At 48.2% G+C, this 21,572-nt stretch overlaps 1 protein-coding gene across 8 annotated transcripts in view; it reads right to left on the bottom strand.

The window, feature by feature from the left end:
* Nucleotides 1–21,572, bottom strand: part of LOC110317699 (guanine nucleotide-binding protein G(s) subunit alpha isoforms short) — a 50,883-nt gene that overhangs the window by 16,861 nt on the left and 12,450 nt on the right. Inside the window, exons 1-2 of one of the 8 annotated variants that reach the window (XM_021192344.1) lie at nucleotides 3,087–3,273; nucleotides 622–2,919 (exon numbers count right to left, since the gene is read on the bottom strand). The exons of 3 other annotated variants lie outside the window; for them this stretch is intronic. In XM_021192344.1, the coding sequence (XP_021048003.1) occupies nucleotides 622–760 (139 nt within the window). In that variant the 5' untranslated portion in view covers nucleotides 761–2,919; nucleotides 3,087–3,273. Of the gene's footprint in view, nucleotides 1–621; nucleotides 2,920–3,086; nucleotides 3,274–21,572 lie in introns of those variants that run through there. 4 more of the 8 variants (XM_029536991.1, XM_021192351.2, XM_029536989.1 and 1 more) reach the window with 4 other exon arrangements.

Raw genomic sequence — 21,572 nt, 5'->3', positions numbered from 1 at the left:
ACTTCGGCGCCACGACTTGCCCGCGCCCCCTCCCCCCTCTGCACCACCTTTACCGCCCCGTCCTTTCCGAGGGGCTGATGTCACCCGCCCCCCCCACCCCGGCGGCTACTTCCCTCGCCAGAGTCTCCAGGCCGAGGTCCCCGAGTCCCCCCTAGTGGCCTTGGCCTCTCTTCGGGCCCCCTCCCAACAAATCGCACACCCCAGTGAGGCGGGTCCCCCTCCCTGGGCCCGCCGGCCCGTTTCCTGTCCCTAGCCCTACTCTGTCGCAGTCCGAGGGGCCCTGTGAGCCTCCCCTCCCCCTCCCGACACGCACCCTGGCCCCTGGCACTAAGTAGGCCTCGCGAGGACGCGAAGCCAGGGACGGGGGGCAGTGTGGCCAACTGAGGGGACGAGACCGAGCGAGGGGGCCCCACGCCCAATTTGCAGCCCCCGCCCGGCCGAATTCCGCCCCGGGGTCCCCTTGACGGTCTCGCCCCCTGCACGCGCGCGGCCCAGCGGGCCAGAGGGCCTGGGAGCGAGCGCTAGAGCGCCGGGGAGGGGGGCGGGCTCGGCGCGCGCGGCCTTGCGGGTCGCCCCGCGGCACTCCCGGGCCGGGCCCGCTCCCCCCCGGGCCGCCCTTACCCAGCAGCAGCAGGCGGTGCGTGGCCCGGTAGACCTGCTTGTCCTTCTGCAGCTGCTTCTCGATCTTTTTGTTGGCCTCGCGCTGCGCCTTCTCCTCGTTGCGCTGGTCCTCGGTCTTACTGTTGCCGAGGCAGCCCATGGCGGCGGCGGGGCGCGGCCGGGCTGCGGGGCGGCGGGGACGGGGCGGGCGGCCTCGGGCGGGCCGGGAAAGCGGGGAACGCGGGGAGGGTGGCGGCTCGGACTAAGGCAAGCGCGCGGCTCTCCGCCCCTCGCTCCGGGGCCGAGGCGGAGCAGAGCAGGAGCCGCGGGAGCTGCTGCCGCCGCCGCCGCCGCCGCCGCTCTTATTGCCTCGGCCCGGGCCCGCCGCCCCGACCCAAAAGCGCCGCGGCGGGCGGGGGAGCGGGGGGAGGCGGAGGCGACGGCGGCGAGGGGGGTGGGAAGAAGAGGAGGAGGAGGAGGGCCGCGGCTGGGAGGGCGGGCGCGGGCGCCGGGAGGCGGTGCCCGGAGGCCGGGCAGGGGTCCCAGCACCCACGTCCGGCCCGGGCCGGCTCCACGGAGGGGTCGCCCCCTCGCCCCACCCGCAGTTCGGGGCCGGGGCCTGGCCGTGCGGCGGGGGGAAAGGGGGCGGCCCCGCGGTGGTGACGACCCCTCACACGATGCCAGCGCTCCACCCCCGGGCCGGGCGGCCCCCGATCCCCCTCCTCCTGCAGCAGCAGGGCGGGCAGGCGCCGCCAAGGGGCCGGGGTGGGCGGAAAGGGAGGGAGTGCGGGCCCGGACTTAGGAAAATTTCGAAAAGGAGAGAGAGAGAGAGGGAGACACTGAGAGAGCCAGAAAGCAGGGAGCTTGGAGAAAAGCTAGGAAAGCACTAAGCAAAGGACAGAGCAACCGAAAAGGAAAATGTGTCCACACACAAGCACTAATAAAGATCCACACTACACAGCAATGGTGGTGGAAGTGGTGGTGGTAGATGTGGTGGTGGTGGTGGTGGTGGTGGTGGTCGATGGCGATGTAGATGATGGTGGTGGAGGGGTGGGGGGCTGACTAGATGAGCCGCTCGTCGCGCCCCCGGCGCCCGGTGCCCCTGGCCCGGGATCGCCCACGGCCTCTGCGCTTGGCGCGACCACTCAGGAAGGAGAAGAAGGCGCAGCCCAGGAACACTCTGAAGCAGCAGGTCGCCCCGAACACGAAGCCACAGCCACGGCCCTGCTCTGTGCGCCTCTGTAGCAGGAAGTTGAGCACCCAGGAGGGGCTGCGAACCGAGAACACCAGGAACACCACGAGGGGCATGTGCGCGCTGAGAGCGCCTGCCTTGGCAGGCCCAGGCCGCCACACGACGCCCCCCACGCGGGGAGGCGCGTAGTAGGCATCATCTTCATCATCAGTGTCACTGTCCCATTCGGCCCAGGCCCTACTCGCGCCCCCGGTGGCGGCGCCCTCTCCGAACCCGGCGGCGCCCTGCGCGGTGCCCTCGTCTTCGCCTGCGGCGGTGGTGGCGGCGGCGCCCTCGGGGCCTCGGGCCTCTGACGGAGCTTCTGGCACATTCTTCTTCTTCTTCTTCAACATCTTCTCCAACTTCTTCCTCTCTTTCTCTCTCTTCTTCTCCTCCTTTCTCCTCTGCTCCAGCAGCTTCTTCTCCATCTTCTTGCGCTCTTTGTCGGTCAGCAACTTTGCGGGCGGCACATCGCGCCCGGCGTTCACGAGGACCCTGACGGACTTCGGGGGCTTCACGGGGACCCCGTTCTTCTGCGAAGCGAACGGTTCTGCCAGCACCGCAGCCGCCACGGCAGCTTCGGCAGCCACTTCGGCGGCAGCCGCGGCTGTCTTCCTCTCGCTCTCGGCCGCTCGGGCTTTGAGTTTCATGGCCATCTTCAGCATGGTGCCCCGGCCACCTCGGGGTGCTTGGCTCGCGCCTGGCTCGGGCGGTCTGCTTGCCCCCGGCCTCGGGCTTCCCGGCTCCTGTGCGCCCCGTGTCGGGGGCTCGGCTGCAGTCTCCGCTGTGTTGTCTTAGGGTCACCGAGTGTGGATTCCCGGGCTTCGTAGGGGGCTGATGGGCTGGCTGCCTAAGAGTTAGCGTCAAATAGGATGAGCAAACAAAAAAGCGAGAACAAACCAAAAAAGCTCCCAACAACAGCAAGAAACCGAAAAGCAAGCAAGAAATAAGAACTGCCCAACAACTCAAAAAGGGGGGGAAAGAGTATAGAAAAGACGAAAAATTAATAATAACACAAGAGAAAGGAAAGTGCAAAGGTGCAGATGACAAGAGTTTGCTATTACCCTTAGGTGCTCCTTGGGTTAGCTCTTGGGGATGCCAATGGAGAAGAGAAAAGAGAAAAGAGAGCAAATTGGAGGGTGCCTGAAAGGCGCGAGGCAGGGCAGAGGCGCCTGGCGCCGCTGCCCTATCCCGGCTCTTGCCCGCTTCGGGCACCTCGCACTTAGGCGGGAAGACCCCACGCTCCCGGACTTACATGTGAGTGAGGCGCACTCACACGCAAAGCAGCGCCTGCCTGCCCGTCTGCCTGCCGCCGCCAAGCGCTGGGACAAGGGTTCGCTCCAGCCGGTGCTGCAGCCCCGAGCCCAAGAGCTGGGAGCTAGCAAGCGCCGCTGGTACCAGCCACCTGAAGCAACCCGCTCCGCGGTGCCGACGCGACTGAGTGTCCCCGCCGCGGAGCGGGTTTTTCTAACCAGCCTGATGACGCCCCAACCTCTTCAGAGGACCGACCCATAGCAATGGCCCCTATAAAGCGAAGGGGAAGCGCAAAAAATCGGCCCACCGAGGACGTGCTCAAATGGGCTGCTCCGCAGGCAGGGGGGTGAGGGCCAATGCGCGGGCACCTCTAGTGTGGGTAGGGGGCGCGGGGAACAATCTACTGAGGGGTACGGGCACGCCCAAGACGGTGGGCACCCGACCCCGCCTCCTAGACCTGCCTCCCAATTTTCCGTGTAGTGGTGTAGCCCTGGGCAGCGTGGAAACTATGCGACGATGACAACGACGCTTACCCATGTGCGCCTTCTTACCTCAGCTTCCCAGATAGCGCACGCGGGGACGGCGGCACACCCCTCCCACCCTGCGGCGCGTGCTCGTGGATGTGGGTAGCGGCGAGCTAATTAATCGCAATTCCCCATATGGGGGTTCGGATCTCCTCACAAGCAGTATTATGTATACCCGACTACCACGGATAGAAGAAGCAGGCAGCATTATGCAGGCGAGGCGACAGCTGAGAAGAAGAGCCATGGCGGTTGTAGATGGCGGTGGTGCACACGGAGTCCTTCTAGGTGGGAGAGGTGGTAGCCTGGCTCAGGCGTCACGCGGGGCTCTAGAATAAAAGGGGAAAATGTACTTTACCGAACATGAACTTTTTGGAGAATTGTTTCAAAACTCACGAGTGTCCCGCCCCACTCCTTGGCCATGCTAGGACATGGTAGAGAGCACCGGGCTAAGTCAAAGATTTGGGACCACCTTCCTCCGGTGGACTTGAGGGTCTGCCACTGGGGTCTATTTGGATACAATTCATTCATTCATTCATTCATTCATTCATTCATTCAATAATCGGCCCACAAGCACCTTGTGCCCAGGTGGAGAGAGCCAAGGGACAGACTAAGACATGGCACCTTCCCTGAATGGGACAAAGCAGGCGCCAGTAACCCCAGATCTGCTAAGTAACCATAAACTCTCTTCCAACGTAGTCTTCCTTTCACTTTTGAACACAGTTCGGAAAAACTTGGGATGCTGGGGAGAAGGAAATAGAAATGTAGACTCTGAATACAAACGCACCCAGGGGCCTGAAGGGGAGAGGGAGAATGGCTGCGAATAAGTTATTGTGGACAGCTCTATCTTTGAAACTAGGAAGAAACTATTGATCACTCGCTCAGCAGTTTTCGGGTACTCTTTCTCTCAAGTTTACCACCTCAAAAGTCAGAAAGGCTGTACCATATAAAGCTCCCGCGCACTGTTTTTCTTGGTCCTTGCTACTACAGCTCTACCTCCAGTCTACTTTAAAACCAAAACAAAACAAAGACGGTTTCGAAAGAACAACAGAAAGCGATTGAAAGTAACCAAGGACGTCTTGGAATTAAGAGCAGGAAGCTGAACCTATCAAATGGGCCTTTGCTGACTTAAACTCAGTCTCGGACTTTCTCTGTCCTCAAAACTTACTTCTTATCCATGGCTGATTATGGCTTCTCTTCTTTACGACACACCCTTTAAAAAGTCCAAAAAAACTCAAAGCAACTACTGCCCCAGGTTGATACTCTTTTTTTTTTTTTTTTTTTTTAAACCTAAGCAGAGTGGATGAGAAGAATCCAGCAGTGCTTGAGTTCCTAATCCTCTGCAAGGGATAGCCTGAAGGCAGGGGCTGCCTTTTACTTCTTCACACAGTCAACAAAAACTTCTTGATTGAATTTGATTCATCTGTCATTTGTGAAATTAAAGTCTTAGAAAAGAGAGGACCTGGCCAAAAATTTCGGTTCCGCTCCAGTTGTTCAAAAGCCTCTTCCTTCCGGCTTCCAGTGTGCTGAGGCACAGATACATTGTATTTAAAAGGTAAGGAGTTAACAGTAGCCAACACAACCTCCATTCCTCTACAATAACAACATAATCATACACTGAGTGTAATGAAGAGGCTTTGGGTCTTCTCCTATTAGATAAATATCACACCCAATCTTTAAAAAGAGTGAAGTGTCTGATGGCATACAGTGACACAGGTAGGCAAGGCACAATTGGGACCATTGTCCTGGAAATGTGTAACACAAAGTCAGAGTTCTTCCATTCAACTCCTAACTTAGACATGGGGGGGGGGGCTTTTTTTTTTTTTAATTTTAACTGTTAAGTTTTGCCTGTATTTTATTATGACTAACCAGGGATCCATAAAGAAAGGATTTACTTTGTAAATAAATGGCAGCAGGTGGTATTGAGGGTTTATAGGTAAGCAAAGGACACCAAGAGCCTGAAACACAAGCTGCTTTGTGGTCTGTTTGGTTTTTCTGTTTTCACTTGACACAAAGTGAAAGAAGAGATTTTATTTAATTGGTATGGTGAGCTGACACCATCTACAGTTTCAGCCTAGCACTGACCTGCCCAAGCCCTGAAAGCTACATATATGCTTTGTTTTTCAAAAGTCTTCCAGAGTTGGAACTCACAATGTAGAACTTGTGAGTTACCAATTGATTTTAGTAGATTGCCCTGCAGTTTTAAACACTTACATTATTGTTTTGAAAGTAAAGCAAATGAATTACCATAATTCCTGGAACAGTGCACTAGAAAGCGTCCTCATCAGAGTCAGGGACACATGGACATTACAGAAACCTTAACGCTCTGAGTGAGACCATAAAATATATTGGCAGAGAGGATGCAGTCTCCTCCCCAGCTCATGCTGAAGCCAGAAAGTTGAAATAACACATTCCCAACCTGAAATACTGGGTCACCTAATATACAGCATGATGGCACACTTCAAGCTTGCTGTTTGAACTCTGTGGGCTTGTTAGTTTTGTGTCCCTCAGCCCTTCTGTAACTTTCTCTCTGAATAAGAATGTTTCATCTGCTTTCAGAAGCAACAACATTGCTATAGGTTAGAATCTTCGAAATTGTATTACTACTTAATGATGTAACTGAGTTTTAGGACAAGAATGCTTTCTTGAGCCTTTCATTAGTTGGGGTCATTATAAGCTACTTTCCAAGAGCCTAGAGAAAACACAATTATGATATTATTTTAATAGCCCAGGAAACAATAACTAGGCTTCCACTGAAACAGAAACCTTAGCTGTAAGGCTTTAATAATAGTACTTAGTGATGCATTCTATCTTCAAAGCACATTCTGCACTTTAATTAGCCAGATGACTGGAACAGTTGCTACAGATAAATGTTACTTGCAGCTTTGGCCATATTGAAGGTGAAAGCAGGTATTGTGAGAAGCTCTTCTAGTTCTGGCTAATCTCCATAAGGAGGCTTTAATACTCAGAACTGGAAAGTTTTAAAACATCCAATGTCATGACCACTCATGACATTTTTTTTTTCATGTCATATCCACTGGTTAGTATTTCAACTACAAAGTAACTCCAAACATTCATTCTATATTAGATATTAAATATTTAAATGTCATTTCACAAGTTCTAAGTCAACTACTGAAGAATGAACTAAGCACATGAAATTTCCCAGTGGAATAATATCCATCAGCTAATCCTCAAATAATGTATCTTTAACTTAGAATAGAATCTCAGTCTAGTTCAATCCAAATGGCCAATGTGTTGGGACCCATTTTTTTCAGCATGTGGGTTTTGGTTTGGTTTGGTTTGTTTTTTTGCAGCCTTCATTGACTATCTGTGACCCAGATAGGCAAGTGCCACCTGTACGAGAAACAAACCTAATGCCCCTCCCTATAACTTATAAAATAGTGGACCAGAAGGAGATTATAGGAGCTCTCTTCCCTTTGAAATTTAACTCTAAACAGTGTGTTGATTCTCCTGGCTAACCACTCTAGACAGCAAGAGATAAAGAAGAGAAAGATCCACTAGGAAGATGTGAGCAGCATAATCATGAACCACAGGCCTCATGAGCAACGTGCAGAAGGAAGAGAGGACAGCTCCATTTACCCAGGGTACACCAGCTTCAACGGGATACCAGCCTAACAGAGAGCACAGCTATGTGAAAGGCTATCGAAGAGTTCTCCCAAATAACAGCTACTGTCCCTAAAGTAAAAGTTGGTGCAACTGGTGATGTGATCCTGACATGAAGAAGAGTAGGTATTGAAACCCTCCGCTAAAATTCAATGTCTTCAGCTAAGGTAAGTTTGTTACATTGGGTATGGCAGCTCATGACTATAACCTCAGAACTTGGGAACTTAAAGCAAGAGGAGTTGTTTGAGTTTGAGGCTAGCCTGGGCTATAGAGTAATACCATATCTCAATAAAACACACAAAAAATAGCCTCTGCCAAATGTTTATATTTTAATTATCTTCAGATTTTGAATAATCTCCCCCCTCCCCAATCCCTTGCATTCAGTTTTTCAAAACTAGTTCTATTGTAAGAACTAGGCTAGCTAAAAACACTAGCTGGCAACAAATATTTTGTAGCGGAATGTAACTTTGTGAGTATACATTTATATCTTTGGTTTTCACTGACCAAAAAGCATTTTCAAATAGTGGATGATTTGACTAGTCCTACTTTGGGACAACTGAGATTCTGATGGGAGCCAGGGGTCCTTCAATTCCACAGCGCTCTCTTTGTCTGCTGTTAGGAAACCCCAAATTAAGTTATCAATGTGACATACCTAATCACATGTTTTAATTCATCTAGAGGTGTAGGTACCTTTTCATCTTTTTGTGTTTGCTCACACACGTTTAAATTGGAAAAATGTATAATTATTATTTAACTCCACCTGTTTCCCCCGGGGCATAGAATGCACAGCCCCTCTAGTGACGAAGGCTCTTTGGGAGGGAGATGTGAAGAAGTCCCTGTCTGCCCTAGTGTGGACTAATGCTCAGTGCTTGCTGGGAAGCAGTGGCAGTATCCTTAACACCAGCCAGGCCCAGATGGCACTGTGGCCTTCTGAAGTCTCTGCCTTGCTCTTGAAGTGTCCAACTGGAGAAAATTCTGCAGCCCCAAAGTACCAGGTATGTGAAAGAAGCCTGGAGATTGGATAAAGGGACATTTTTTATGAGCTACAGGCCTTAGCTGTACCTACAGCCACATCCCAGGGTCTCTGCATGCCACTCAGTACTAGGAAAGTGGCCTCGGCTCGCTTTCTTGAACATTCCTGTCTGTCCCTTACATTAGTCTCCACTATATTCTCAGATTACAATTCCTTTTGTGCTAATTACACCCCCAAATTAAAAGAATGTCACTGACTTCACAAAGAATACAAAGCAGACTGGTTTTATATATCTGGGGGTGGGTATTAAAAATGTGTGTTGCCTTTGGAGGCTATTTACATAAAATGATAAGGTAAATTAAAATTGGGTGAGGATAACAGCCTGGTCTACAAAGTGAGTTCCAGGACAGCCAGGGGTATACAGAGAAACCCTGTCTCGAAAAAACAAAACAAAACAAAAACAAAAAAAACCACAAAAAACACAAACAAACAAACAAACAAACAAAAAACAGACTGGTTTTAAATATTGTCCCTATTAGCCAAACAAATAAAGGACCCCAAGAAATTCCCTAAGGGTTAATAGGCAAAATACTAACCGCATGGAATAGTTTCTTTTTCCTAAGGAACAGTACAATACCAGCTAATGCTGAAAGCATACTACAGCTGTGACTTGTAGCTTGGACACTAGATTGAGTGACAGGTGTACCCATCACTTGTACAGACCGGCTAAAATTACAAGGCCTGACTCAGATTTTCCCCCCAATTAACTGATGCCAACATTACATCCACCCAGGAAAGAGCCTCCAGCTACAGGCACAGCAGAGAATGTGTTCTCAGTCTTCAACATTTTAACAACAGCATCAGCCTTGGGCCAGAAGGGAGCTGGGGCTCCCTAATCACAGAACCGGAAAGCCAGGATGGCTCTTCCTGAGGAAGGCAGGAGAAAGCAGCTACCTTCTCTAATGCTCATCTGAGGGAGTTTCCGTGACTGGAGCAAGCTCAGGGTTCTAGGAAGCATGTCACCAAAATTGGTGTCATTAAAGAAGGTAGCAGAAAGCTGGACATCCAGTGGTGAATTATAACATACTAACTAGGCCTATTTTTATCACTAGGTTGCAGTGATCTAACACTAAGAACTGAAGACTAGGAAAGTTTCCCTTCACCTATAGAAGATGCCAGTACCCTGGGGTGAGAGGTCAGCCGTCACTTAATGATTTTAACAACAGAAGGGAGGGGTAGGTAGGACTTTAGTCCAAACCCTGGGGTTCTGGTGGGATGGCAGCTACTCAAGAAAGGGTGGCACTGAGGAGTTGCCTAAGCCAAGTGCAAGAAGATGAGGGCTGCTTTGGCCCTTTTTGCTCAGAGTAAAAGGGCCTTGACTGTCTTTGGTCAAGATAGTTGAGCTATATAGTAAGGTTGATTGAAAACTCAGCTGGGATCAAGAGATATTCAGTCTCCTAGTTAAATAGACACCCTGTATACTTCTGGCAATTTAAGGGCACACCAATATCTAAGAGTATGCCCGGCCCCTAGCTAGAGCTTTTAATCCAAGCATCTAGGAAGCTCCTGGAACACAGCCATTTAAAGTGACTTGTCACACTGAAAGGATGACTTTCTTAAATAATCTTTATACTTTAATTTCTGTCAATGAAGTAGGTTAGAGATAAGAAAAATGTAGATATAAAGATGATCCCTGAGCAATCTTAATACTGTAATTTACAACTCTGCCTTACGTTTCATCTGCTTTTGTTGCTCTCTCTCTCTCCCCTAACTTTGTAAAACTTTCATGCCCTCTAGATTGATTGGTACAGATGGCAAAGAGAAAGTGAAGCTCTGGGGTGTGTGTAGAGGGGGAGGACGTTTAACAAATATTTCACTTTTAAAGTGGATACAGAAGAGGCTATGACAAGAAAATGAAGAGGCCCGAATCTTCAAAAAATGAGAAAACTGAAAAGGTATACCTGGGCGGAGGGCAGAGAGAAAGGGAGGAAGGAAGGAACGGGAAAAGAGAAGGAAAGAAAAGCCAGCTAGCTACAAGCAGCCTAGAAGCCCTGGAGAGAAACAAAACCACCACCATTTATCTCAGTGGAGCCTTGCTTGTCCCTTGTCCCGCCACCTGCCAGCTTCGTGACAGCCCCAGCACCACCGCTCCATTTCAGCAACAAGACTTTGATTTCAGAGACTCATTAGAATCCCAAGGTCCCTGCTTGACAGGACGACTGAAAAATCTATGTTTTTAACTCTTAACCTTTCATTTTTCTATTCAAAACTTGGTAAACTGCTAAATGTAGATGTTCAGAGGGACGTGACTGTTAAATAAAAATAAAATATCCAAGTCAAAGCTAGCCGATAGGGGTTTGGTTACCTGTGGGCTCTGCCTGGCCTGTACCCCGGAGGGGGAAAAAAAAATGAGGAAGATGGAGCAGGATGGTGTCTGCATTTCCCCTTTGCCTGAGGTGTTTATAAACAGAGCTAGACTAAAACACAAAGAGACCGACCTGCCATCTTCTCTTCTACCTGCCTAGCTTTCTCTGCACTGATAAGACAGAAGGGAGAGAGGTAGAATCCAACATAGACTAGCTAAATTATCTATGCAGATGAGAGAAAAGAGAGAGAATTGATTAGCTTGGCTCAGTTTTGGAGACTGTGAAATAAAAAATGGAGGGGGGATGTCAATTTGTCCCAAACTAAAATTATAGACATTTCTCTTTTGTAATGAAAACACTTCTCATTGCTTTTTTTTTTTTCTTCTTCTTCTTCCATGAACTGGATCAAGCTGGTTGTTACCTAAGACAAAGCAAGGTTGACCGGCTTTTGCTTCCTCTGAATGAAAGATGGCTGCAGGCACTAGACTGACCCTGCCTCTCAGGCTGCTGCTGCTGCTGCTGCTGCTGCTGCTACTGTGGGAATACTAACAGGTCTTTCTACCTGCCCACCTGCCTGTAGGGACCAGCCTGCTTCCTCATCCCCAGCTTCTCTCTGCAGCAGTCTCTGAATGACTACCCAGAGAAGGCAAGAGACTCCCGCATCTTGTCCACATCTTGCTCATGTGTAAGCTCCCTTCTTCGGCTGCCTTCGTGGTCAGATCTGTGTCCTAAAAATTAAGCTTCCTTACAGCATGCGGGTTGTGTGGGGGTGCAGTCTGGGCAGGTGGTTAGCTGATGGGCGAAAATATTCAGGCAGAGTGGTTGCTTCTGGAGAAGACATCCAAACGAGTTTTTACAATCGAACCTTCAAGCAGATCGATAGGATGTATTAGTGTCAACAAAGACAAAAACTCAGAGTCAGAAAGGTCACCACAGGGGGGGAACATGGAAGGCTATAAGGATGGCAGAGAGAGCTACATATTTCAAGCAAGGAAAACCTAGGTTTTTAAGGTGTGCCAAACGGCTCAAAATTTACCAGAGCAAAACTACACGGATGAAAGGAAGGCTTTAAGGCTGTACTGTGCACAGCGGTTTGGTGACATTGCAGCTAAAGTACAGCCTTCTTTTATTCTACCACCCTATAAAATGTAAATGAACAACCATCTCATCTCTACCAACGTGAATTCTGACATGAGGATAAGAGACCAGTCGTTCAGACATCATTAGGATCCCATGGCCTCGGTATTTCATCAAAATCTCTCTGTTTTCTTTTTCCAAAGTGCCTGCTTATTGTTAAAAAGGGATGGAATTCTCGAACACTTTCCTTATTATGACACTGAAAATGTTGACCCTCTAACACAAGCTTTTTCTGACCCCTACGCTGGGTACACCCCATATTGAAGGTATCTGGAATATTTCTATTTTTCTCATTCAAATAACAACCATTTTAAAATGAAACCTATAAGCAGGTAGGGCAGTAAATTGGGGTGCTGCCCTCGTTATCTTTTTCCCAGTTCCCCAAGCATTGCTTTACAAATAAAACAAACAAACTAGGGCCTATCTATTATATTTTTCAAGTGTTTTCCCTAACATGGATCCACTAAAATCTGAGAGATGGCCATTCACTCATTCCCTCATCTCTGCGGCAGGCAGAGTCACCCTGCATAGTGTTTAGGATAAATTCCCTGCTTGGACCTGGCTTAGCTGAGGGGAGAGCAGGCTCTGCATCGTGCAGTACCCTTGTTCACCTGAGATTCCCGCCTCCCAGATGATACCATAGATGTGGCATTCTGTTTGTTAATCTTGTGTGTAAAAAACAAAGTGGCTTGATTTGTGAATGCAGTACTTCACCTACCACAAAGCCCTAAGTCCTTACTGGCTTATTGTCAGCTGCTGGTTAATAATCATCAAAATCGCCCGTGTTTGGAACAGTGTGTCAACTGAGTGAGGGGAGTAAGGAGCGGAGCAGGAAAAAGAAAACCACACATTGTCTCAGAAGAGGTGACTGTGTAGTGTGTATCTTGGGGTCAGTGGGAGATAGACATAACCCTGAGTGCTACATTCAAGGCTGGGGTCCCTCTCAGAATGGACATGACTTCTAGCAGACATTCTATGTGTAATGGTTACACAAAGGCTGCAGAGATGAGTGGCTTACACTGTGTGTGTGTGTGTGTGTGTGTGTGTGTGTGTGTGTGTGTGTGCATGCACGCATCTGCTGTTCTCATCCCCAGAGATCTCACAGCTAACCTTGAGCATGCTCAGTTTACTCTGAGTGTGTGTGAGTGTGTGTGTGAGTGTGTGTGTGTGTGTGTGTGTGTGCCTCCTGTTCTCATCCCCAGAGATCTCACGGCTCACCTTGGGCATGCTCAGTTTACTCTTTTCTCGCTTACTTTCCCATTCCCAGAAACCAAGGCTCTTTCTATCTCTAAGAAAGCATTTAGAATTCACTTTTATTTCTTTTCTGGACATGCCAGAGTGCTTTTGGGAGCTTCGAGCAGGCCAAGAAACTGCTTGAGATCAGAGGATTAGAAATAAGTCCAGAGGTGGGAAGAAAAATAAGGACCTTGCCGATTCTTGCTTGACATGAATATATAGGCTGGACGTCTAGGTCTCTGGCTCCTCCCCAGCACGACAACATGGCCTCTGACTGAAGCCACTCCTGTCTCCGGGCCTGTTGGCTCTGGGTCTCTCCAGTTCTAAGGCATGTACACTGGGGTGACATATCCGACCTGGCCACTGACCTTAAAGAAAGGAGAGCACCTGAACAGTCTTCCAGCCACTGGAGAAAGGCCCCAGTCAGGAAGACTGGCCTGAGGACTAAAATCTCACCTGGCCCTACAAAGGAAAGGGAGAGGCCTTTCTGGCTCTTCTTTCACAGTCCTCCTGGTAGAATAAAGCAAAATGGTATAGACTTGGGCAGGGGTACGCAGTCTGCAGGGAGGGGTTGGGATTCTCCTATCAAGGGAATCTGTCATTCAGCGGTGACAGCTGTCTACTCTTTGCGCCCCAGCAGCCCCTGTCCCTTTCAGGTCTTTTTCCTTTTCCCTACTACAAGACTTCTCTGTAAAAAGCTGAAAACAGCTTGTTCTTTCACCGTAATTAAGGAGCTGTCAGGGAAATGGCACGGCTGATTTCTTTGCTGCTGCCGGAGCAAACCTGCTCGCCACTCTTTCCTTTTCTCTCATTTGCTGAAGTGGTCCTTACTCTGCCTGAAATCAGCCCCTTCGCTGATGGAGATCTTAGCGGGAAGCAGAGAATTCTAAGCAAAATCCTAACCTTGGGAGAGTGAGGAGGAAAAAAAGCCATGTTTTGAGCCAACCTGTGTCTGTAGCAAGGTGCCTGCCTGCACAGCCATTTTTCATGGTGGGGAATGGTAGCCTCGCCATGTCTGGCTTTGCACACCAGTCATTGTCAGGATCCACAATTTAACAAAACCCGGAGGCCGTTCTCCCTGTTGACTTAGCTAAGGGGCAAGAGGAAGCTATTTAGAAGGAAGTGGAGAAGTTTGATCAGAAAAGATAAAATCCAAATGTCTTTAATGCTTGAAGAGAAAGCGTGTGTGTGTGTGTGTGTGTGTGTGTGTGTGTACTATGCCAGCCTTCCTGCTGCAAGCTTGCAATAAAGCTGTAACTTACACGCATAATTAATCACCTTGTTCCTAGCTGAGTGTCACCCAGCTGCAGGGAAGGTCATTTCTATTCGGTGTGGACACTGAGCTACTGAAGGGTCTATCTGCAATAATGTCTCATCTTGTGACAAGGTTACCCTCTTCCTATTAACCAACATAGAGCTTCATGCAAGCCACCTTGAAGGTAGGTAACATTCAAAGCCCAAAAGCTGAGAACCAACAACAATGAACACCAAAAGGATCTTATCCCTGAGGGGTGTGGAGCTCTCTCTGCTGCTGGAATGTGACATATATTCAAACACATGCTATGGATGCGATTCATAATATTCATCCTTGTCTTAAACTACTTACACTTTAAGGAATCTCACATGTCAAGAGCTTTCAAAATTAGCTTGATTTCCTTTTCCTAAATATCATACACGTCGGGAAGGCTCCCTTTAAGTTACACTAGGGAGTTTAATTGGCAGGCTTCCGGGTTTCTAGAGGGTATGCTAGTATGTGGCATGTCAGAATAGGCATCCAGGCCTCCTTCGGCTGAATCATTGCTAATGCACCTCTGAGCGACTCCAGGTTAAGGTGTGCAATCCACCTGTGCCACTAAGTACCAGGTTTTCCTCTGGCTGTGACCATACAGCCAGGAGGCTGGTCGTGCCAACAACCAGGCTATTTTGTGGTTCGCTTACTAGCTCTTCTTGGTTTTTTCTCCATGCCTGGACTTTCCATTTCTTGTTTAGAAGAAACAAAGTGACCATACTAGCAACACAGCATGCTGTACTGGAGGTATAGGGGCTGAGGGAGTTGGGGGTTGGGGGCTCTACAACCGGGGAACACAGAAGAGGAAAGCCATTCTGCTGTACTGGAGGTTGCTAGGCAGTCATAGTCCTGAGCAGGGAAAATGGGGTGAGAAAAACAGGTACTGAGGGCCCAGCTCACCCTCCCTGTCCCTGGCACTGCCCCTGTCCTATTTCTGGGGACTTCATTATTAAAAATGTGACTTTTCCTCATTTTGGCCTCACAGAACTGTTTATTAAGAGTAACCTTATAAGCCTTTGGCAGCTAATGGGATTAACTGAACTGAACACAACCACCTGCAGCCCTGTCAGGAGGCCTGGGCCAAATCCCCACCTCTCAAATTCACTGTGAGCTCATCCCTGAATATCTAGAAGGAGCAAGCCACGTGCCCCTGTTCTAGTTCTCTTTGAAAGGTGGAGATTTTAAAGGAGAAGTTTAGGATCCCATACATCTAAATTTGGTTTATTATAGAATACTGACTTAAGAATTCTTTTAGTTCAGTCATCTGCCAAAACAAAAACAAAAACAAAAAAACCAAAAACAAAACAAAAAAAACAGAAACAAAAGCTAACTGTATGTAAACATACACATTTTAAAGATACATATAAGTGTATATGGAACCTACCCAGGCTAAACATTAGAAAAGAATAGATTAAGATATTGAATCCCAAGAAGAATATGAAGGCAACCTACAGATATTTGTGAAAGGAAACCTGGAAACAAATTCTAGATATTTTTCATTCTATAGAATTAATGACAGCATTTGAACGCAGACTTTCTGTTTTAGGGAACAGAAAAAAAGAGGCCTGAAGGCCAAGATCTAAAATGGTGGATCAGAGCTAAGATGGAGGGCAGGCCAGGATCTAAGACGGTGGACCACAGCTAAGACGGAGGGCAGAAGGTTGTGAGGGGTATGCAGGTACTCTGGCTGCCAACTGGAGTTACTTTCCTCAGCCTCAGGCTGACATGAAGATGTGGAAGGTTGGTTGTCCTAGAGGCAGGTGTCTGTCTATTCAGAGATAAGTTCTCCTGGGTCTCCTGCAGCTTATTATTAGCATCATGTCGTGTCAGTTCTGACGTAGTCTCCTGACTTGGGTTAGAACGCTCTTGAAAGACCACTGAAACCATCTTTGCATGAGCTCTGTATCTACTCTCACAGAATGCCTTCCTAGAGATTACCCACCATTGTCTATTTCCCGCGTCTGATTTTTAACCACAGGACCATAAAGGGAGTAACCATGTCTTAGACCTTTGGCTTCCACACAGGGAAGGGCACATTCTGGTGTATATGTACTGAGTGGACTGACTGACTGAATGAATGAATGAATAAAAATGCCCAAATCAAGGCAGACTCACCAACCTGAGCAGGACTCATCCTCTTGAGAGGCGTGGTAGACATGTGGGCAGCTACTGCATGCGTAGTAAGGCTACTAGGCAAGCAGACAAGAAACAAGAACATTTAACATACATGTTGATTGGAAATTTGGGGACAACTTATCAGGTAGGGAAAATGGGCTCATATGTATAGGAGACTAGAGAGTTTCCCATGCTCTTTGCCAAGGTTAACAAAGTCTACACAGGAGTAAACCTGAGGTCTGCCAATGGTCAAAAATGTGGAAACATTAACTGGTGACAACTGTTTTCATTTGGAACCACGCTAGAGAGTGTCTCTCTGCCTAAAGCTGGCGTGTCGATTTTATGCTAAATTCCCTTTCAATCTCCCCTTTTTCTTTCTCAGAACTGCTGTGACATCCCCATTCCAAAGATTTCAAAATGTTAAAGAAGGTTCCCTGTATTAGCATGTGGGGGAGGTGAGGGGGGTCCTTCTCTCAGCTTATGAGAACAGCAACTCTGCGCTCCCCTCAACCCCAAGCCGTTTTTTTTTTTTTTTTTTTTCTCCTAAGTCTCAAAGCAATACAAATTCAACTCAAATCAATTAGCAACACATTTCTAACTCTTGGCACTGGTTGGGGAGGGTCAACAACTTTTCCTGGTGGGGGAATCTAAATCATGAGAAGGAGCCTAATCAAAAAACCAAATGTGAAAGAATAGGGTCCTAGCACAACCAACTGGGCTGGGGTTTGAGTTGTTTTGTTTTCTTAAACTTGACCTAGAGAGTAGAGCTAGAGAGGCAGCTGACAGACTATTTTCCTGACGACAGCCAGGAAGCTGAGGCTGTACTCTTTTGACTTGTGTCTGGGTATGGTGTCTTCCAGTCTGTGCCCTGACCCCAGTGCTGAGCCATCAATCTTGTCCCCTTGTCCTCTGGCTTAACCTACCCCCTTCTTTTCCCCTTACTCTTCCTTACTGGAGAGAATTATCTTCCTCTCAACTGAAGGTACACAGGGGAATAAAAGTTGTTTTTCAAAGCGGGGTGGTGGGGTGGAAAAAAGGAAGGAAGGGAGGAAGGAAGGGGAAAAAAAATGGCAGAAAACAGTGTCCATATGGAACCTGGCTGGTGCCAAATTCTTGGGGCCATCAACCTCAAAAACTCTCAGGCTCTCCTCAATCTCTGAAATGTATGTTCAGTGGACAAAGTGCTCGCGTTCACCTATAGGCCTGCCCTGGTTTTGTTCTGGATAATTATTGAAACAAAGGACTCACAAAGATAGAGTGGGTTGTTTTTTTGTTTTTGTTTTGTTTTTCTGTTTCTGACAAAAAAAAGGTCCATGGCGTGCCAGATTGCTTAAAACAAAATAGAACAAAACCACTCAGTGGGCAAAGCCTGTGGAAACACTCAGAAAATCAGGTTGTGGCAGAAGGGTGTGTGGGGGGGGGAGGGAGTCTAACGTGAAAGTTAAACAAAATCATTTGGGTTCAAGTAAAAAAAAAAAAAAAAAAACTCTGAAGAAAGCAAATGGGGCCTGTTGTGACAGAGAAGCCAGTGGCCAGACCCCAGAGGGCCATGGTGACATCCTGGATCCACCACCAGCCTCCTGGCTGCTGCTTTCCCAAGTGGGTCCTGAAATCTGGTCACCCCCTGAGCCTTCTCTTTTCTTCCTCCTTGCTTAAGTCCAGCCAAGCCTCGCTGTGCTCAATTCTTGTCCTCTGATAGCCGTCCATCTCTGCTTGGGCAGCGATCGTTACTTGAAACCCTGATTTTCTCCAAGACTTGAAGTTTCCCTAGGTCAGGGACTTCATCTGGAGTATAGATAGCACTAACAGGGCCAAGCCTTCCCTTCTGTTCTCTCCTCTCTCCCCTGGCCTGACTCTGCTTCTCAAACATCATTCCGGGGCTTCTTTTTCTCTTGCCCTTTATCTCTCTCTCCTTCTTTCCCTCCCACCACTCAACAATCATGAACTAGCTAAGGGGAGTGATCTTAACTAACAAGTAGTTCTTAAGGACCCACAGACTTCAAAAGCTCAGAAAAAAGGGAAGCAAGGAGGGGAGAGGAATCCAGATTCCTTTCCCCTGTTCCCTACCAGAGTGAAAAGGTTAAATTAAGTCAAGAATCTGTGGAGAGATGGCAGAAGGGGGGGAACTGGCTTCTGTACATACGCCTGGGGTGAGGGAAGCCAAATAAAGAACCCTGGGACCCATGGTTAATAAATACTTCTTAGCTACACATCTGGGTGAGGAGCCAGAGATAAGGACACTCACAACAGGGCAGGGGCTGGAGTGGGGGCTGGGGCTTGGGGTCCTGGGCTGGGGGCGGTGTTATAATCTTATGACTTCGTTTTAACAATAACATTACACCTAAAAGAAAAAGGACCAGGGCAAATGTGAGGCGTGGGAAGGTTTTCAGTCCTGTGGGACGTGAAAAGTGGGCATTGTGTCCCTAGATGGGATTAGGGGCCCTAGGAGAGTGAGAAACCCAATAAGGCAAGGATTTGTGGGTTTGGAGTTGGCCCGACAAAGAACCCCATCAAATCACAACAGATCAAGACTTCATCCCCTCCAGTGTGTTCAAATTAAGTGCCCAGGGACCCAAGACAGGATGACACCCCCCCCCCCCCACACACACACCTTTGAAATATGGGGCGGTTTTCTGTTTAGGTTGTCTGCATTTGATCTAGAGAATTCTACCAGTTCCCACATTTGCAAGCAGACCCAGCTATTCTGAGCTCTTTGCTGACCTCTGGTGGGTAGGTCCACTGGTACTAGACCGAGCTGCTTACCTAGACCCACATCACTAACACCTGGGGAGACAGCTTACTGCCAGCCTTGAAGGTTACATATCAGATGCCCTGAAGGTGGGGCTAAAGAATCAAAGAAAAAGAAAAAAAATGCCCTTTTAAACCTTCAGGAAAAGAAAACAAAAGATAAACAAACAAAACGGGCAAGAGGGAAAGAAAGTTGTAACAAAGTTTGAAAAGAATTGACTAGCAGAGTACAGAAATGTTAGCCTGAACTAATACTTCGTATCTTATTTCTCTGACCCGCTTACATTTTAGAAGAGACATAGAAGAAGAAGCTATGAGGAATGAAGTACTAAGGGTGGCCTCAGTGGAAGAGGGTAAGTTCCCAGAAAAGTCTGCCGCCCCTTCCTAGGAAGCCCACAGACCTTCCTCAGTTGCTGTGGAGGAGATGGGGCAGTGGGATCAGGGCATGTACAAAGGCACTGTCTTTGGGACCCAGTCCCGCTTTGTTCCACTGTGTCTAAAATGTCCTCTCCTCCAGGGAGGCTCCTTGGATTTCTCCTAGAGCCTTACGTATGTATTTCTTTTCCAGCCCTTGGCTGGGTGAAAAAGGATGAACTTTCTGACCTCTGCTGCCACACAATATAGTTCCAAGCAGGGGACCCAGAAATAGTCATTTGTTAAAGGACAAAAGATGGCCTAAGATGTTTTTCCTACACCATCTGCCATTTTGGTAAGGACACATTCAAAGGTGTGTGTGTGTGTGTGTGTGTGTGTGTGTGTGTGTGTGTGTGTATTATGCCTGGGGGAAGCAGAGGTGCTAACCAACACCTTCTACTTAAAAGATCTCCTAAGAGAATTAAAAGAGAACTGAAAAGATTCTAAAAGAATTCCCCCCCCCCCCAGCCTTTTCCCCAAAAGACGGAAGGATGTGCTTAGGGTCTCAGAACTACTCCTGTCAGAACGAGAGCTTAGCACTGTTACACAGGAGGCCAAAGCCCAGGAAAGGGGGGCTTCCAGGTTTGCACCCCACGGTATTTTATCTTTCTGACCTCCTAAGATCTACAAAGTGGGGATATTTGTCACCAGATACCAATTGCTGTCCTGAAACATTTTTAAAAACCCACATTCTTAGGCCTGGGGCGGAGCTACGTCCCTGGGAAGGAAGATAAAGGGAGGGGGCTGCCTGAAGCAGGCGCAGGCGTGAATTTTCTAACACCAGGCTCTCAATTGTAAACCCGGAGCGCCATCTGCCAGCCAGTTCTGAACAACCCTCCTTTGTTCCGAGTTTCCTACTTCCCAGCCCTAAATAGTGGGTGTTCTCCCTTCTTTCCTTTAAAGTATATATCTATTTTGTAAATTCTGGCTCAGAAATGTTCTCCCTACAAAAAGATCCTACTTTAAAAAAAAAAATCTGAAAATGAAAAGAAAAATAAAACAAGAAAAGAGAGAGAACAGGAAAAGAACAAACAGGTAAAATGTTCCTGGGCCTCTTGCTTCCTCCCTCCTGCTGTGAACTTGGGGTGCAAATGAGATGGGCTCCCTTTTCTACTTAAGACAGTCAGGCTGGCCCCACCTCTTCCTTCCTGAGGACACTACTCCCCGCTGGGAGCTACCTCACTGGAGAAATCTTACTGGACACCCAGGGTGAAAGTGTATTGCTTCCGGGCACCTGGGTGAGCCTTGGCTACATTGGTTTTAGATTTGTCTGCCAAATAAGTTGAGTTTCTACTCTGTGCCCCACTTTCTCCAGATGTTCCTGGCCCAAAACCCCTTGTGAGTACTTCATACACATAGAGGTAGACCTGGGAGACATGGGAAGTTTCTGGCTTCCTCTTAAAAGAACTCATCAAATTTGGTACCTCTTTGGCCACGGCAGAACCTCAGATAAGCTTGAATAGTTCAAGATGTATCGTTAGTCTTTCCTGGACATCACTTGGCAAGCACATGGAACTCTAAACTCAAGTGTTAGAATCAACCAAGGTCCCAGCAAGACCCCTGAGCTTAACCAGTGCTCTCTCCATCATCCTAGCACCCTCTGCAAACATTGGGGATTCTCTGTACACCACTCCCCCCGACTATTGGACTTTCTTCCCCATTGAGACAACATAGAAAAGTGATAACATGGAACATTTCCAAAAACTCCCACTAGAGAGTGGGATTCCCTCCTAAGTGTACGTCTTAAATCCTCACTTGCAGATCGGCTTGGCAAAACAAAATGACTTTCTGTGCTCTCCTCCTAAGAGCAAAAATGAAAGAAACTGAAGTCACATGAATGCTAAAGTACAAACAGCCCGGAGGTTTTTGGCTACCCAACTTCCCCCTAACATCTGGCATTGGATTTTGGGTTCTGCCTTGAGTCTTCTAAGCATTTCCTTGGAAAGATGTTGTACTTGGTCCCAGGCAAAATCTCCAAGTCAACATTCTGAGGTTTTTCCCTGAGTAATTTCTAGGATTGTGCACTGAGGCAGTGAGAAGGTTTTCCTAGTCGGGGCACTTGGCT

This window comes from Mus pahari, chromosome 3, assembly GCF_900095145.1.
Source record: "Mus pahari chromosome 3, PAHARI_EIJ_v1.1, whole genome shotgun sequence".
Classification (NCBI taxonomy): Eukaryota; Metazoa; Chordata; class Mammalia; order Rodentia; family Muridae; genus Mus; species Mus pahari.
The sequence above is the reverse complement of the archived record's forward strand: the minus strand, read 5'-3'. Positions and strand labels throughout refer to the sequence as shown.